The sequence below is a fragment of the Heteronotia binoei genome, chromosome 1 (genome assembly GCF_032191835.1).
Source record: "Heteronotia binoei isolate CCM8104 ecotype False Entrance Well chromosome 1, APGP_CSIRO_Hbin_v1, whole genome shotgun sequence".
Lineage (NCBI taxonomy): Eukaryota > Metazoa > Chordata > Lepidosauria > Squamata > Gekkonidae > Heteronotia > Heteronotia binoei.
This window is the reverse complement of record NC_083223.1, coordinates 175,355,378-175,374,057: the sequence shown is the minus strand read 5'-3', so window position 1 is coordinate 175,374,057 and position 18,680 is coordinate 175,355,378. Positions and strand designations below refer to the sequence as shown.

Genomic DNA, 18,680 nt, shown 5'->3' with positions numbered 1-18,680 from the left:
TCTGTCTGATTTGCCAGAGTTGCAGCTTTAGTTTTGTACTGATTATTCTCCCTCCCTTGTGTAATCTTTCCCATTTCCAGTTTACTCCCCGTGCCCTCCAGTACAGAATATACAATTCTAGATTACACTGTTGTCAGTTTGTATCATTTACAGGTATGTTACAAAACAGGAGTCTTGTCATATCCACTCAAAGCATCTGAAGTGGGTTTATGTGGGAGTAAAAGTTATTGGTCTTTAAAGTACCACAGTACTCCTGTTAATTTTAACAACATATTAGCAAGTCTACAACTGTGATGTCTTCTAATGTAGCCATGGTAGATCTGCAGGTTGAAGTACCTCTTGTTAGTCCCTGAAGCGTCAAAATTATAGTGACAAGGTTGCCAGTGTTTGTTTTACCACTAGGTGCTGCTCCTGGTACACAACTTGCGTATTAACTAAGTAACAAGGTTCTTAGTTTCTACTAATCCATGCAGAGCACATGCTTTACATACCAAATGTACCAGATTCAATTCTTAGCATCTCCAACAACTCGGGGTGGGGGGGGAGGAAGGGTAGTAGTTACAGAGAGAGTCCTGGAGAGCTGTGAAGTAACTGCTGAGCTAGATGGTCTGACTCTGCCTGAGACAGCTTTATATGATCAGGCTTCTTTTATAGTTGCAGCACAAGGATGTATGTGGCCATCGCTCAATAGCCAATTATTTGGTGGTTGTCAGTTTTGCAACAGCTGTTTTTATATTATAGACTTGTTCTGATTTGGAAACTACATCCTGGGATGATGGGTAGTAACTTGAGAACACTTGGCTGGATTCCATTGCTATGCAACTATTAAAACTACTTTTAAATAATACAAAATTTATATTCTATTCCTGTTTGTTTCTTAGCCTTCTCTTCAGTAGTATATCTTAAAGATCAGGGAAGTGCCTGAAAGGAGGCTTGGGTACCTTAATTATTATGACAGAAGCTGCCATGCTTGGGAGTCCCCTTCATCAGATGCAGGAAGTCTGTCTTCACTTGCAGATTATATTTCTATTATAGTAATTCATCCACATCATTCCTATACAAGTGTATTTAAAGTATAATTGTATTTCATGTACACACACATACTGTATTTACTTGGGGAAAAAACATGACCTAGAATGTAAGAATCTCCCTGTATGTTAACACTGAAAATGTTTTTTGCTGGATGCAACTGCACCTTGTATGTGAAAATATAATGAGCTGCACCTCTTGTTTTGAGGGGAGAAGTCCTAATGTTGCAACAGAGTAAACACTGTATACACACATATATGAGTATATAAGGATGGGGTGTGACCCTACTGTTATGCCTTGCATCTGAGGATAGCCTGCTATGCCCCCATCTACAGGCACCCCCCATCTTTGAACTATCCCAGGGTCCCCCAAAGCATTGCTCTTGAGTGTGAATAGTCTTGAAAGGGTCACGCATATGATCATGGGAACTTGCACAAAACATGGACTCTGGAGGTTGCAGAAACAACATCTGTCTCTTCAACATGCAATCTGCCTCCCCCTCACCCCGTAAGTATCAATGTTCTCAACATTCCAGCAGGTTCTAGTATGGAAATCTTTCCTTGAAAGTTCCTTTGTCTCTTTGAAGTGTAAATCTCATTTAGCAACATTTCTCTGCAAAATACCTACATCTCTTCTATGGCTCCTTCCTGGGCCAAATTTCCTTTAAAGGGTAAACATTTCTCTAGGATTCCTCTGTGAGCTATTCTCTGAGTTATAAAAAGAAATTAACTTTGAAGTATTGGATAGTATCAGCCATCAATACTACATGTATCCTTCAGGGTATCCCCCCAGGTGCCATCACACCTTTTTGATCAGAATTTGGGAAACCTCTTGGTCCTTTGATGAGACCCGTAATCCTACCCATCAGGACACCTCTAGTTTATAAAAATGCCTGCCCGGCCACACTTCTCTGTGTGTGTTTTCCTGGATTCAAACTGCACACCCAAGAAACGATGTCCCACGCTTCTGGTAAGGTAGCTGTAATTCCTCCAAGCCCTTGCTATATTCCATCTAACACCTGTATATCTGCTGAGCTTGGATGTTTGTCTCCAGTGTGCATTTATTTGTGTTATTTTAGTTTTTTGTTGTTTTTAAATAAAACAACCCTTCCTGGTTAAGCATTAGACTGGTTCATTTTGAGAATTATCAGAGAATTAGTACTGGTATACAAAGGTGAAAACAGTCCCAAGTTACACAGTCTTGCTCAATGCTAAATTCCCCAATTAATTAATTAGGCCAGTTTGGGTATGGTATAGTGCATGTATGGCAAAATAATATTTGCCAAATGAAGATACACAGTGCATTTGAAATGGGTTCTGGTTCACAAAACAATGAATCTGCTTTGTTAAAACATGGCATTTCTTAAATTTGGCAAAGGTAAGTAAATATAAAATATGCGCTGTCTAATTATCTCTCAGAGGACATCCAGCACCTCTGAAGGAAGCAATGCCACAATCTATTGAAAAAGTCTCATCATCAAAGAAGTATCCAGTTTGCTAGTTTTGGGTAAGGTGCTTGAGTGAGTGGTGGCAGTATATCCCCAGGTATATCTGAATAAAATTTCTTCTCTTTACCCACTTCATTCCAGTTTCAGACCTGATTATGAAAGGAAGATGGTGTGGACATTTTGGTGAATAAAGGTTTGTCTTCCCTGTTGATATTACAGCACCTTTCTGGAGATTTCAGTATGGTGGACCAAGTGAAGTGTAGTGGTTTCTGTCATGAATGTTGTTTAGTTAGCTATATTAGACCCTTTTGTAGGATTATCCAGGACTTTTGGGTTGGGTTTTATGCTCATGATACCCAAGTAGATTTGAGTGTATTGTAACAACTTTAAAACCAATGCTCGCTTGCTGCTAATTTCCTTTAAGATTCAATTCAAGGTGGTTATGATCTTTAAAATTTTATAGGGACCACACACCTGAGGGACTGCATCACATGGTGTAGTTCAGTCTGCACTTTAAGATCAGCCCTGTAGTTTTTATTGTTGGCTGCTTCCCACTGCAAAGTGCAGTTGAGGGGCAGTGAAGAGGTGGCATTTTCAGCTATAGCTTGACAACTGTAGAATGGAAACCAGTGCTTTCAACTATACTGACTTTCAGAAAAGACTGTAAGACATGGATAACTTTAAGACGACTATCAGAGTTATGTTTGATGAAGAAATATTTTGAGGGAGAAGAGGGTTTTTTTAGGGGTAGAGGGTTTTAATCTTTGAAGGCTTTGACTCTTATTGTTAATCTTGTATTGATGGTGACTTGTATAGTGTTTTGGGACACCCTGAGCTGTGGAAGAGCTGGATATAATTCCCCTCTTCAAAAATAATGTCTAAAAAAAACGTTAAGCATCTGAGTTACAGCATACTGAATACTCTGTTGCAAGCTGCCAAACTGTAACAGGCAATGGCTTCATACATTACATGGCAAATGACCAGTGAGTTGGACAAAACGTTAGCTTATGCTAGTCTGTCTCTGTCAGAGGATGTGTTGCTCCTATCCAGCTCTGATTTTCATTAAACATTCTCCAGTAAAGCTTTTATGGTGACATTTACTGTTAATAAAATCTAGTATTGCTTTATTTAGATTACATTGTTTGTTGAACTTTTTTTTAAGTGAAAACTAAATTTTAAAATGTAGTACATTATTACTACATCATAATTAAAATATAGTAGACAGATCTTTTCTATGAATTCCTTAAACAGCCATAAGCATAACAAAATCACCATAATTTCATAAGTCTTTCCACCCCTAGTTGATAATTGAAATGGCTTCATCTAATTACCCTGTGCTTGGAATGTCTTGCACACACATCAGTAGCTTATCACATATTTAACGGGAAAATGTAGATGGTTTCCAATTTTCCTTGGAAGAATGTGGGGTGGGGTGGCTAAAGATGGAATTAAAATGGGGCTGCAGAAGGCACTGTGGGAGAAACTCTTGAGCTTGTGTCAGTTTTCAAAGGATTTTGGTGTTGCTGCAAGTTTCAGGCAAAGAATGTGCACATCAGAACATGTAGTATTAAGAAACATTTGTCTCAGACATTGAGCATGATCGTTGCAGTAATTCTAGAAAGCACTGTGTCCTTGGTAGCAATGAAATAGTCTACAGCCAGTTTTCACACACCCACCCACAGCAACAAAGAATCTGAAAGGTCTCAGAGTTATAACACTCTTTGTTTTTTATCTGTGCAGGACTTACCAAATTATTTCAACTGTATGAGAAAATAAATATAGCATTAATTAGTTATTAAAAGTTCTGGCACAGGCAATAGAAGAAAAATCTGCTGAATTCCAGCAAGTCTAAGCTGTGGTGCCTTCTTGAATAGTCTTCCATCTTTTGCAGAAGCAGATCAGCTATCCTGTAATAAATCAAAAGGCAAGCATATTTATTTGATATCTGGGGCTACATGCTGCCATAAAAACAAGCTGTAACCAGAGATTTGCTACAAAGGGCACCAACACATTTGTTTTGATATGTCTGCTTGCTCGCCTTGGCCCTTTCCACATTCCCCTCCCACGAGTGGAGCACACGATTAAGGCTTAGGGCTCCCTGCGATGCTTGAACGCAGCTCTGCAGAGTTTATTTCCCACTTCCCCACAGCCCCTTCCCAAATTCTCAGAAGCCTTAATTGTGCTTTAGGCACAATGAAAAGAGGGAGAGGGGAGGAGTGACAGAGCATACTGAGCACTGCACACAAATAATGCTTGTGCCCACTGCAGCGAATCTCAGTTGGATGGTGATGTCTGAATGCAGTCTTTGTATTCCACTGATAGAGATGGGCCACATGATCCAAGAGTCTATCTACTGAACCAATACTTAATACAGCTGATTCAAAATGCAAGGACTGCATGCTTGATTGCTTTGCTGGTGGGTTTTTTTTCTGAACAGAGGACATTTTTTTACTAAAACAAGCTTGCTGGGGAGAGGGCAAGGCTAGAATTCACCAACATGATAGGTCTTTGTGTGTAGGAAGGTTTATTTTTTATTTTTTTTAACTTTCTGAGAATAGGGAAATGTAGTCTGAAACTGAACAGTGAGAACTAAACAAAGTGATTCTGCTGAGTATATAAGCCCCTGCGCCCTATTTGGCTTAATCTCAAGATAGGCGTTTGTCCAGAACATGTACATAAGAACATAAGAGAAGACATGTTGGATCAGGCCAATGGCCCATCCAGTCCAACACTCTGTGTCACACAGTGGCCAAAAAATTTATATATATATATACATACATATATACACACATACACATATATACTGTGGTTAATAGCCACTGATGGACCTCAGCTCCATATTTTTATCCAATCAGCTCTTAAAGCTGGCTATGCTTGTAGCCACCTCCTGTGGCTAGGGTTGCCAAATCTAATTCAAGAAATATCTGGGGACTTTGGGGGCGCAGCCAGGAGACTTTGGGGGTGGAGCCAAGAACAAGGGTGTGACAAGCATAACTGAACTCCAAGGGAGTTCTGGCCATCACATTTAAAGGGGCAGCACACCTTTTTAAATGCCTTTCTTCCATAGGAAATAATGAAGGATAGGGGCACCATCTTTTGGGGCTCATAGAATTGGACCCCCTGGTCCAATCATTTTGAAACTTGGGGTGTATTTTGGGCAGAGGCACTAGATGCTATACTAAAAATTTGGTGCTTCTACCTCAAAAAATAGCCCCCCCCCAGAGCCCCCAATACCCGTGGATCAATTCCCCATTATTCCCTATGGGAATCGTTCTCCACAGGGAATAATAGAGTGCCCAGTAGACGTTTCCCTAACCCCCCTCATGCTTTCTAAAGCAGGGGGAGGGCCTCCAAACCAGGGAATCCCCTGCCTCCTCCCTCTCTCTCACACACAAATACTTACTGGGTCTTGTTCCTGCAGAACTTTACTTGCTATGAAAATTGAAAGCAAAACAAAGGGAGAGGCCGTTCTCCGATGAAACTGCTACTGACCCTTTCCCATGAAGCCCTTCCTGTTTCCTTCTCAGCCTTAAAGGCACACTTTTTAAAAACGGACCTGTTTGCAGGTTTCTAAACCTGCAGGAGCTCTAAAACTTCATGGTGACTGTGGGGGCGGGGCTTCCCCTGGCAGCCATCTGGCTGGGGCGGGGGGGGGGGAAGCCTGTAAAAACAGGGGATCCACCGCTGGGACCTGGGGATTGGGAAGCCTACCTGTGGCAGTGAATTCCACATGTTAATCACACTTTGGGTGAAGAAGTACTTCCTTTTATCTGTTTTACCCTGACTGCTCAGCAATTTCATTGAATGCCCATGAGTTCTTGTATTGTGAGAAAGAGAGAAAAGTATTTCTTTCTCTCCTTTCTTCATCCCATGCATAATCTTGTAAACCTCTATCATGTCACCCCATAGTCGGTATTTTAACCTTCTTCATAGGGAAAGTGTTCCAAACCTTTAATCATTCTAGTTGCCCTTTTCTGCACTTTTTCCAATGCTATAATATTCTTTTTGAGGTGCGGTGACCAGAATTGTACACAGTATTCCAAATGAGACCGCACCATTGATTTATACAGGGGCATTATGATGCTGGCTGATTTGTTTTCAATTCCCTTCCTAATAATTCCCAGCATGGCATTGGCCTTTTTTATTGCAATCGCACACTGTCTTGACATTTTCAGTGAGTTATCTACCATGACCCCAAGATCTCTCTCTTGGTCAGTCTCTGTCAGTTCATAACCCATCAACTTGTATTTGTAGCTGAGATTCTTGGCCCAAGTGTGCATTACTTTGCACTTGGCCACATTGAACATCATCTGCCATGTTGATGCCCACTCATCCAGCCTCGACAGATCCCTTTGGAGTGCCTCACAATCCTCTGTGGTTTTCACCACCCTGAACAATTTAGTGTCATCTGCAAATTTGGCCACTTCACTGCTTACTCCCAACTCCAGATCATTAATGAACAAGTTAAAGAGCATGGGACCCAGTACTGAGCCCTGCGGCACCCCACTGCTTACCGTCCTCCATTGCGAAGACGCCCATTTATACTCACTCTCTGCTTCCTATTAATTAGCCAGTTTTTGATCCACAAGAGGACCTGTCCTTTTACTTCATGACTCTCAAGCTAACTAAGGAGCCTCTGATGAGGAACTTTATCAAAAGCTTTCTGGAAGTCAAAGCAAACAATATCTATCGGGTCTCCTTTGTCCACATGTTTGTTCACCCTCTCAAAGAAATGTAACAGGTTGTTGGTCTTTATGTTTTTTGCAATATATTCCTCATAGTCCCTTTTTGCCTGCCTGATCACAATCTTGTATTTGATTTGCTACAGCCTGTGTTCCCTTTTATTAATCTCACTTGGACTAGCTTTCCACCACTTAAAGGAGTCCTTCTTACCTTTCACAGCTTCCATTACCTTGTTTGTTAACCATGCAGGCCTTTTCTTATACCTGTTTGTGCCTTTCCTAACTTGTGGTATATATTTTATCTTAGCTTCTAGGATTGTAGTTTTAAATAGCCTCCAAGCTTCCCCAAGGGTTTTGACTGTATTTACCTTTCCTTTCAGTTTCCTCTTCACATGCCTCATCATCTCAGAGAATTTATCCCTTTTAAAGTTAAACGTGGTTGTGCTGGTCTTTTGGGGCAACTCCCTATTCATACAAATGGTGAAATGAATAACGTTATGGTCACTGCTCCCAAGTGGTGCATGAAGCACTAGGTGGTTGTTGCATACATGTTAAATATGAAGGTAATAAATTCAGCCTTCAAAACAAATGAAGCTTCCTAAGACCTATAATGGATCTGACCAGTGAATGCTTGTCATGCTAAGTCTGTTAAACTTGGATGGAAAACAATATTGTAAAATTTTAGTGGGGAAGAGAGATTCCCAGCCATGGATAAACAATGATATAGCATACCTCCATATCCTGTCTTTTTAGAAAGGCATCTGTTCCATTCTGTTTCAATACATGTGCAGTAGAGGCGACTTCTGTGTCTATATTGGGCTCAACATTGGGCTTTTCATTCTCCCATTTAGCAAACCCTTTATTCTTTCCAGATTTTCCATGCAGCCTGGACTTCATCTTGGGGAAGGTATGTGATCCTGAATCACCCCAGCCTGGTTCATGCCACAGAGGCTCTGTCTGGGTTGCTTGACTGGTGGTCCCCCGCTGCAGGCGTACAGAAATCTTGCGAGAAGAGCCAGTAACCAGTGTGATTGCTCTGCTGTCTAGATACTGATTTTGTGGAGCAACGTTAGGAAAACTGAAGACTTCTTGCACTAAAAAAAGAGTAAAGATACACAAGTATCTTTAATAACTTCAAAATTGGAACCTTCTAACAGGGAAGCAGCACATAGATCTTGTGACTGCTGGTCTTAATCATGGCCAAAGAGAATAAACAAGCAACAATTGCTTAAAGCATCCAAGAGTCTGCAAATGCAACAATAACGTTGTAGGTGCCACTGGCTTCAAATGTTTTGCTGCTTCATACCAACACAGCTACCCACCTGAATCTATCATCATGGTGATTTGTGAAGCAGTTCAGTGTCCACTAGACCTCAGAGACATGGTTGCTAACTGGAGCTGTGGAGCACTGGACTATTTGGGAAGATCAACTTAGTGCCAATAAAGGCTGACTTGACTTGAACTTAGTACCAATAAAGGTCAATTTGGCTGATGTAACTGCTTGAGTTATGTCCCCAATTAGTACCGTGTGTACAGGGCTTTTTTGTAGCAAGAACTTGTTTGCATATTAGGCCACACACCCCGATGTAGCCAGTCCTCCTGGGTCTTACAGTAGGCCCTGTACTAAGAGCCCTGTAAACTCTTGGAAGATTGGCTACATCAGGGGGTAGTGGTCTAATATGTAAAAGAGTTCCTACTACCAAAAAAAAGCCCTGCTTGTGTATATCAGTGTACTGTTTTCACTTGCTTCTCTTTGCTTGTGAAATGCTGCAATCTGAGTCATATAGGCTGTATCATCTTTGGGGGGATGGATATGGAGGATCTTACCTAGAAGGAATAATTAAAATAGGTGAACTTCAAGTTCCCTCTAGTCAAATAATGATGTAGAGAGGCTCGCCTCATAGGCTGCTGTACGTGGCCAGTTTTGCCCTCATGATAAACAACAGCTTTCAACAGAATTCTAAATTTGTCTTTATTTGAGAATAACTTCAAGGGTAACCCTTTGAAAAAGTGGTTGAGAAAATTGAGAAATCTTGCCAGAATCTCTTCCCAGGTAGACAGTTGGAATTTGTATGTATGAGGAATCTATGTATGAGGAACTAAATACACAGGAAGAGGGCACATCCATTTCTTTAAACTTAGTGGTGCTCTTAATAGTCTATAAAGCAGGAGGCAAAGGCTAATCTGTAGAGCAAAAGTGGTGTGCAGTTAACCCTCTCCTAACCCATAGCTGACCTCCCACAAGCTCTCTGCAGAACCATCTGAGCTTTGAGTTCTGAACTGAGCCCTGCTGGGGGGAAAGCAACTGAAAGGAAATGCCATATGAAGAAAAGGGGAGGGCAGCATGATCAGGAATGATTCACCTTATCTGTGTGCCCGTTTTGCTCTAAAAAAATAAATTTCAATTTGTCCCCCTCCTTTGCTATATAATTGGGGCAGATCTGGGTTTAAACAAATGCTTTTGCCTCAGTTACATGTAATCTGTTGCCTGAGTTTCTCTGCGCCATACTTAATAGCCAGCATTTATTATTTGACTTGTGCAATAGCGATAGAGATGGAAGTGACAATGGGATGAAATGTCATAGCTGTAATATACATTGTTACTTACTAAGCGTAATCACAAACAAAGAGCAACCAAGTGGAAAGAATGGCATTAGCTTTTCAAATGATGGGTGCCTATACACCAGGCAACTGTCTTTAACTGCAGATTATAAAGTAATGGGTAGACATTGGGGGGGGGGGGGACTCTTGTTGTTTCAGTAACATCTGCAATATGCAAGAGTAATTTATGAGTAACCCAGATTGTATACTTCCCACACTAGTGCCTGTAATCCCTGATGGAGACGGAGCAGTGAGGTGGGGAGTTATCAAGTGACCTACACAAGTCATGTGTGAGTTAACAATCTAGTCCATTCCCCGCCAGTCATGCAGACATGTAATTATTAAAACGTTTATACCCTGCCTTTCCTCATGGTTCAAGGCAGCTTGAAATGGATCTTCATGGCATTCCAAGTTTCCATGGTTACACAAAAATTGGGACTTATGCATCTCACTGTGGAGGGTATTCCATCATAATCTTTTCAGGGACTTACTGTGGGCTAGAGTCAATAGTGCAGCCTTGGACACCCAAGACACTTTCTTCTTCTGGAGAGCCAGTTTGGTGTAGTGGTTAAGTGTGCGGACTTTTATCTGGGAGAACCGGGTTTGATTCCCCACTCCTCCACTTGCACCTGCTAGCATGGCCTTGGGTCAGCCATAGCTCTGGCAGAAGTTGTCCTTGAAAAGGCAGCTGCTGTGAGAGCCCTCTCCAGCCCCACCCACCTCACAGGGTGTCTGTTGTGGGGGAGGAAGGTAAAGGAGATTGTGAGCCACTCTGAGACTCTTAGAGGGCGGGATATAAATCCAATATCTTCTTCTTCTTCTTCTTCTTCTTCTTCTTCTTCTTCTTCTTCTTCTTCTTCTTCTTCTTCTTCTTCTTCTTCTTCTTCTTCTTCTTCTTCTTCTTCTTCTTCTTCTTCTTCTTCTTCTTCTTCTTCTTCTTCTTCTTCTTCTTCTTCTTCTTCTTCTTCTTCTTCTTCTTCTTCTTCTTCTTCTTCTTCTTCTTCTTCTTCTTGTCAACCCAGTGGCTAACTACTGCTCTTCTAGATAACTGATAAATTGTTAACAGCCACCAATATTGTTCAACAAACCATCAGTGGGACACACAAGTTTCTTTTACCTGCTGGCAATGATGGACTATTAGGTAGAGAACCATGGTTGCTTCTCAGTGATGTCCCTCTGACAAACTTCCTGCAGGCCAGAACAAGCAGATCTCTGCATTGTTTATGGCAATTGGCACCACAGTCTGAAATAAATTGAATAAAATTAATTCTAAACAGATACAAAATCTGACATCTGCAAAAGTTTTAATATGTCCATAAGAGCCATTTTGGAATAACTGATGCAGATACTGCCAGAAGCATGAAATGTTATATCGAAAGAGTCCCTAGAGCAGATATTTATTTATCAGGAGCATAGAGTTTCCCAGCTTCTTACTACAATCACAGCAGTAGCCATGATCAGTGCCTGAAGATGATGATAGGTACAAACATAACAGAGGAGAAAGATAAGCCTTACTGGGGAAGACCTCCATGACTGGAACACCACAGTGGAATGTCACATGTGGGCATGATTTGGAGCAAGGGAAGGGTTAAACATTTCCTTTCCTCTTACTGCTTCTCTGCTCCAAACCAGCTTCCAGGAATGGATTTCCCTTTGAACCTTTGTTTTTTTAGTGTGTATGTGTAATGTATCGTTCCCTCCATTACTACTTAACAATATCACACAAAAGCAACCCAGAGCATTGATCTTTCAGATTTGGCAGAATTAGTCTCTCTAGTTTAACAATTTAAACAAAAATTTAGACTAATGCTCTGAGAAAGAAAATCAGGATATGGTTCAGACAAAAATTATTGTAAGATCCCAAGCTATTCAATCATAGGCTTAACTCCAGTTTCATAAACAAGCCCTAGAAATGCTTAGCTTCAACAAGAGCATACCATTGCTTGCTAAAAGTGCACAGCCATAGGAAGTTTTATATTTTAAAGGAAGCTAAAGGTGAAAAAAGTACTGAGGAATTAAAACAGTTTAGGGGTGGTAAAATAACACCCCATTTTAATCAAAAATGGCAAAAGTGGAAAGAAAGCATTGTCCCTTTGCCAATAATTAACTGTGCTAAACAGCAGGAATATTGATATCTTAGAATCAAAACCCATGTATGATTTACAGTACCTTTACATTTGTAGCCTTGCTTGATTATGCCCCATAGCTGTAATTAAAGACAAAGGGAATGAAAAAGAAAGCCGGAAGGAAATCACCCTCATGATGAAGATAGACACAATGGCTACAAAAGCGCAAACAGGATACAGTGGCTCAACACCCTTCCTGTAAGACAGAGCCATCCATTCAGCTGTGAGGCTCAAGGCAGCTAATTTGTGCTGCTGTTTCCATGACCTACAAATGAGGCAGCACATAACAAGTGGAGAATATTGATTCCAAATAGTACCATTTTTTCCAATTGGTTGGAATGAGCAATCTTGGCTAGCTTAATGCAATCTATTTATGCCATTTTCACAGTTCCTGGATACAACATGGAATTTTGGCTTCTAAAGTTACAATTAGATTCAAGAGAGACCCCATTTTGATTCCATTTCATTCATTTATAGCACTGTATGTTGTTTTTGTCCTCTTGTTTGATATTATTTTCATACTATCAGGCATATTATTTAGAAGCAGAGTGTTAAAGCTGCAGTGCTGAAGTCCTAAGCTCTGCTCATGACCTGAGTTCAATCCCCAGTGGAAGCTGGGTTTTCAGGTAGCCGGCTTGAGGTTGACTCAGTCTTCCTTCCTTCTGAGGTCGGTAAAATGAGTACCCAGCTTGCTGGGGGGAAAGTGTAGATAACTGGGGAAGGCAATGGCAAACCACCTTGTAAAAAGTCTGCCATGAAAATGTGAAAGCAACGTCACCCCAGAGTTAGAAACGACTGGTGCTTGCACAGGGGACCTTTCCTTTTTCCTTTCCCATTACAAATTCTATCAAAATAAGAAAAATAAACAAGTGTGTCTTTAAAGCACAGCCCAGTCTGTCTCCACAGTTTTAAATTAGTCTCCATTAAGTAAATTAATCAAAAGATTTAGTTTGTTAACCTACCCTTTATTTAAACTATTTTTCTATGTCACAATTAAACACATCATAGCCCATATGTACCCTAGAATTGTCCTGACATATACTTACAAATCCAGCACAATGCTCACAGAAAGTTGGCTTGAGATAGGTCATTTCCTGAAAGTTATGAATGAAACCTGGTCCCATTTTACATTGTAGTTGAGATTTGGCCCTCAGAAAATAAGCCATCATTTCTTCTTTGCTGATAAGACCATCCCTGTTAAAAATATGGAGAATAAAGGGGGCAAAATCTATTATTACCACTGAGAAAGGAAAAAGAGCATGCAGACTCTTTGACTGGGTCTATCATAGCTCCTGCTTCAGAAACTGGTATATGGTAATTCAAAAAACACTGAAAATTTAATACTTTGACCTACACAATGTGAATCAGAATAACTAACTTTTGAGGGTATAATCCTTTAGTACAGAATTAGAACTCTGTTTGGTGCAATTCTAATACTCTTCCAGAACAAATACAGGCTGAGACCTGGGTTCAAATAATAACTCAGCCATGAAGGTCACTGGAAGACCTTGGGCCATTTACCTTCTCTGAATCTAACCTCCCTCACAGGGATGTTATGAGAATGATATGGGAACCACTGAGCTCCCTGGGAGAAGAATGGGATAAAATGAACAGACATTGATGTCATTTCATAAATTCATAGTTTCAGATCCTGGGGACAGTTTTGACAGTTTGCAGAGGATAATCATCAGCAGGGAAAAGGAATTACCCTCCTTCTTACTGTCAATTATCTTTTACAAAGGCCCCTCATCAGCACTTCCGCTAATCATTACAAGGGAAGAACATATGGATCCATTGCATCTCGCATAATATCTAGCCCTACATGCTGACACCAGACATATGCATACAAAATTAAATAGAAATTGTACATAGAACTATCCCAGGCCTTTTTTCTGGAAAAAGAGGTGCCAGAGCTCTCAAGAAGGAAATGGAGAAACCCACGAGTACCCCTCATGAACTTTTAATCATTTCTTTGAGAATTTTATTACCACAAAAAGGTTCCACTACATTCTCCCCCTCCCCCAAAAAAGCGCTCTGGAACCATCCAGATAATTGCATCCTTTTCCAATTTATTAATATCCTAACACCTTTGAAAAACTGTGAGTTTAAACAAAATTTTAAAAAATCCTAAGTTTCTCCCAACCATTCTCCCTGCTCATAATTTTAGGTTTGTTTCCAAACCTTTCCAAATACAAGTTTAGCAGCAGTTACCATGTATAAAACAATAACTTGCTTATCTCATGGTAATGAGACTATATAGGTAACAAGGATAAAGAAAAACTCTAGAATATGTCCTCATACCTAGCCTAATCCTGCCAGAAATACAACAGCAACCATGCCCCAAAATTCTTGCATGTGGGGGGCAGGCCTACCAAATATGGAAGAGTTTGAAATCATCCTTCCCATCAGCTTTGCCTGGCATTCCCTCAATGACCCTCTACTTCCTACCCTATACTTAATTGTTGGGTCTGTGTTTTTAAGTAGGTTTAAAGTTGGTTTTATGATAGTTTTATAATGTTCTGCTCTTAATTGTTAGCTGCTTTCTGCTGACCCAGATCAGGCAGAAAGGGGAACATGAATTTTATAGAAAGACAGAGAGATAGATACACAGCCCTCTCTGCCTAGAAGTTGTACCATTTTAGAATGAAAATGGTTGCATCCCTGTCTGAACAACATCCTGTGTTAGAAACTGCTTGCCCATGTAAAGTTTGCAGGGCATGGAAAAGACCTGGGAAAAGACCTAGCCCAGTGATGTCGAACTCATTTGTTATGAGGGCCGGACCTGACGTTAATGAGACCTTGTTGGGCCAGGCCATGTTGGGTTGGACCAAGCCATGCCAGGCCATGTGTGCACTTATTTAAGATTAGGTAGCAGAGATATAAACTTTATAAAGAACACAGAGAAACTCAAACATATATTTTTAAAAATTTAAACATGCTTAAAATGTTAGTACTCATTGGTTTTAAAGATGCTTTCTTCATATTTCTCCCCTGGGATCCAGAGAACTGGGTAAAGGAAGCTGTGGCTCTTTCCTTCCTTCCCCAGGGGACTGATGTGTGTGTGTGTGTGGGGGGGGGGGGTTAGGAGCCTCAGCTAATAGAAGGAAGAGAGGCTGGGCTCAGGAGCAATTGAGAGAGCCTGGCAAAGCAAGCTATTCCTCCCCCCTTCCTCCTCAAGGGAGGAGCCTCAGCCAAGGAGAAAATAGAGGTTTTGCTCTGTAGCACCTGTGCAACTGAGCAAGCCTTGCAAAGCAAGCTGTGGTGCAGAAGGAAGCAAGATATAGGGAGAAAGAAGCAGATGACAGCAAGTTGCTTGGGGGCCTGATAGGAGCCCTTTGGGGGCCTGATTCGGCCCCCAAACTGCATGTTCAACACCCCTGACCTAGCCAGTTTTCTCCCTTACATACTCATTTTCAATCTATATGCATGCAGACCAGAGCTATTTTTGGGGGGGAACACAGCAGAACAGAGTTCTGGAACCTCTTCATGGAAATAAAATTTTCAAAAAATGTTTAAAAGTTTGTATGGGGCACCTGTGTATTTTTCCTTCATTTCCCTCTTGAGAGTTCTGGCACCTCTTTTTTCCAGAAAAAAAGCCCTGATGTAGAGTATTTTTTACATATCAGCAGGGCTTTTATTTGTAGGAGGAACTCCTTTGCATATTAGGCTATACCCGCCTATTGTAGCTAATCCTCCAAAAGGATTAGGCCCTGTAAGAAGAGGCCCTGTAAGAAGAGCCCTGTAAGCTCTTGGAGGATTGGGGTGTGTGGCCTAATTAGGCTTCCCAAATCCCCCGCCTGGGCGGGGGACCCCCGATTTGGAGCCTCCTCCCCCCACTCGGCAAAAATCCAGAAAGCGGGGGGAATGGCGGCCCTTCCCACGCAGCCTAGATCCCAGCAGCTTCTCCTCTCCCCTTCCCACCGATCCCTGATGCTTCTCCTCCTCCCTTCCCTTCCCTTCTCACCTCGGATCGCAGCAGCTTCTCCTTGCCCCTCCCCTTCCCACCCAGCTCCATTGCAGCAGCCAGAGCTTTCCCAGGCTGCTTCCTGCCCTGCCCCAAAGGACCATGTGCCTTTGCACCTCCAGAGATGGTGAAAGGCTTCAACTTTCTGTGTCTGTGTCTTTGTTACTGTGAAGAAGCTGGCTGGTGAGTAGAGAGCCAATCCCCTACATCAGATTTGCGAGAAGGGGTGTGTGTGGAGGAGAGGGAAACGTTGTCATTATTCCCCATGTGAAATATTTCTCATAGGGTATAATGGGGAATTGATCTGGAGGTTTCGGGGGCTCTGGGGGAGCTATTTTTTGAGGTAGAGGCACCAAATTTTCAGTATAGTATCTAGTGCCTCTTCCCAAAAGACCCTCCAAGTTTCAAAATGATTGGACCAGGGGGTCCAGTTCTATGAGCCCCAAAAGAAGGTGCCCATATCCTTCATTATTTCCTATGGAAGAAAGACATTTTAAAAGGTGTGCTGTCCCTTTAAATGTGATGACCAGCACTCCCTTGGAGTTCAATTATGCTTGTCACACCCTTGTTCCTGGCTCCGCCCCCAATGTCTCCTGGCTCCACCCCCAAAGTCTCCTGGCTGCACCCCCGAAGTCCCCAGATATTTCTTGAATTGGACTTGGCAACCTTAGGCCTAATATGCAAAGGAGTTTCTCCTACAAAAAAGCCCTGCATATCAAGAAGGACTAAAACATAAAGTCATATACTTGCATTTCTAAGAAGTATGATTAGACAGCCCAGATTATATTTCTGGACACAAAACTGAGTTCCAAGTTAACAGTTTTAAACAACAAATAACTTTATAATTTAAATTGTTTATTATTGAATGCTCTCTAGTCTTTCTGGCTTGGATGCAGGTTTAATTCTCCACCTTCCACCCTCAGTATTCCAAAAAATCCCACAAAAATATTAAATATATTTTTCCTTTCTTTGTAGAATGTTAATTTGACATCCCAAGTTTTCCTTTCCATATACTTCCAAAATGTTTTAAACTAGTCAATAATATTAAGGGGCTGATTTAGCTTCTTCTTTCTGCCGTAGTTAATCTATACTATTAGCCATGTGTGGCCTCCATCTGTGGATACTTAAATCTGCAGATCAGGGCCATACTGAGGCGAAACCATTTTTTCTTCAAACTGGATGACTTCCTAGGCTTATACAAAAATCTGAAAAATATAAAATGGGAGGGGGTTTGGAATATCCTGCCAAATACATTTGCACTGTCTGTGCACACACAGAAAATGCTCTTACCTGATGAGAGCAGAGCCAATACAGCTTGGCTTGGCAGCAGCTGGGCCTAGCAAGGCCTGGCCTCAGCATCAGAGCAATCCAACAGCTGCTCTGGGTTCAGTTATGGTGGTGCAGGATTGTTAATTTTTGCACCCTGGTCACAGTGGAGGAGGACTTCTGGCAGCCACTTAGTCCTGGCTGCAATAGCAGAGGACACCCAGCAGCCGTGCTGGGCTTGGTGGTGGTGGTGGAGGATGCCAAGGATTGCTGCAACCCAGCCACAGTGGAGGAAGGCTCCTGGCAGCTGTTGCAGCCTAGCTGCAATGGCAGAGGACACCCAGCCGCTGCACTGGGCTTAGCAGTGGAAGTGAAAGATGCGGCCATTGCACCAAGCTGAGGATGTCAGTAGCTGGGCTGAGCAGTGGCATAAGAGGATGCTGAGTTTATCCACTGGCAAGTCTCCTGAGCCATAAGGGGAATCGGCAGTGATGCGGGAGGGATCCCCCCATGAGTATTGCAGGTCCTCACTTGTCTACTACTGTTAATCAAGGAGTTTCTTTTTTTTTTTGCCATTTTTTAAAAAAGGTCCCAGGGATTGATATTGGAATATTTTGAAATCTAAAAAGGAATTTAGGAAACAGAAAGGATTTAATCAGATCAATTTTTTCCATCAAGGAAAAAGAAAGTTTGGCCTAGTCTATAATAGTGGAATGCATTTCTTCTGTTAAGGGGTTGAAGTTGCAGCTAAATAATTTTTGAAGGTTAGTAGGGATAAGTATTCCCAGATGTCGCAATTTCTCTTTTACCCATTTGAATGGGAAAGATTTAGAAATATTGTCCTTAGTATTATCCCCTTTATCTTCAAGATAAATGGGATATAACTCTGACTTATTGTAATTGATTACAAACCCTGAATATGTGTTAAAAAGTAGTTTCTTTTGACATATGATGCAGAGTGGAAGATTCAGGTTATGGAAAATTCAGTAAACACATTGCAGCTTTCTGTGATAACTAGCACTCTGTAAATGCTACACAAACCCTAGGAGATTTAAGTTCAGATACTGAGTCATCCACACACTTAGGTCCACCTAGGAAAAGCTGATCTCCAGGTTTATGTAAAATGTGCATATTAGTCACATATCACATGGGGTTGTTCAGAAGATAACAGAGAAACTGGCTTCAGCTTGAAGCAAGAGAAGAGTTTGTTTTCTGCATTTATAAATTTTAATCATGGGAATACAATTACTTACTGATCTTTATCTAATACGCAGAATGAGTCCAGAAAAGGAAAATTGGCTGCTATGCTTTCAAAGTCTTCTTGAGAAATGTAACCATCATGGTCATGGTCATAGTTTCTAAAAACAGACTGAAAAAAGGAAAGGAATTAATACACTGGAAAGAAAAAGGCAAACAACCAAACCATTTCCTCAGAAATCAAGTAGGAACACAGATAACTGCTGAATAAAGAATGTTCCACAAGATGAGCTTCTCCAATTTCTTAGGTCCATGCTGTAGATGCATGTTGTGAATGGATGCCAGCTTTGCAATATGTAGAAAGAATT

General features: G+C 41.4%; 1 protein-coding gene across 2 annotated transcripts in view; it reads right to left on the bottom strand.

Moving 5' to 3' along the window:
* Positions 1–4,183: 4,183 nt before the first annotated feature.
* The window catches only part of RASGRP3 (RAS guanyl releasing protein 3), a 75,618-nt gene continuing 61,121 nt past the window's right edge, over positions 4,184–18,680 (bottom strand). For both annotated transcript variants that reach the window (XM_060244376.1, XM_060244369.1), the window contains 6 exons: positions 18,369–18,484; positions 12,932–13,079; positions 11,929–11,965; positions 10,877–11,002; positions 7,891–8,252; positions 4,184–4,383 (listed from right to left, as the gene is read on the bottom strand). In XM_060244376.1, coding sequence (XP_060100359.1) covers positions 4,375–4,383; positions 7,891–8,252; positions 10,877–11,002; positions 11,929–11,965; positions 12,932–13,079; positions 18,369–18,484 — 798 coding nt within the window. In that variant the 3' untranslated portion in view covers positions 4,184–4,374. The remainder of the gene's footprint in view (positions 4,384–7,890; positions 8,253–10,876; positions 11,003–11,928; positions 11,966–12,931; positions 13,080–18,368; positions 18,485–18,680) is intronic.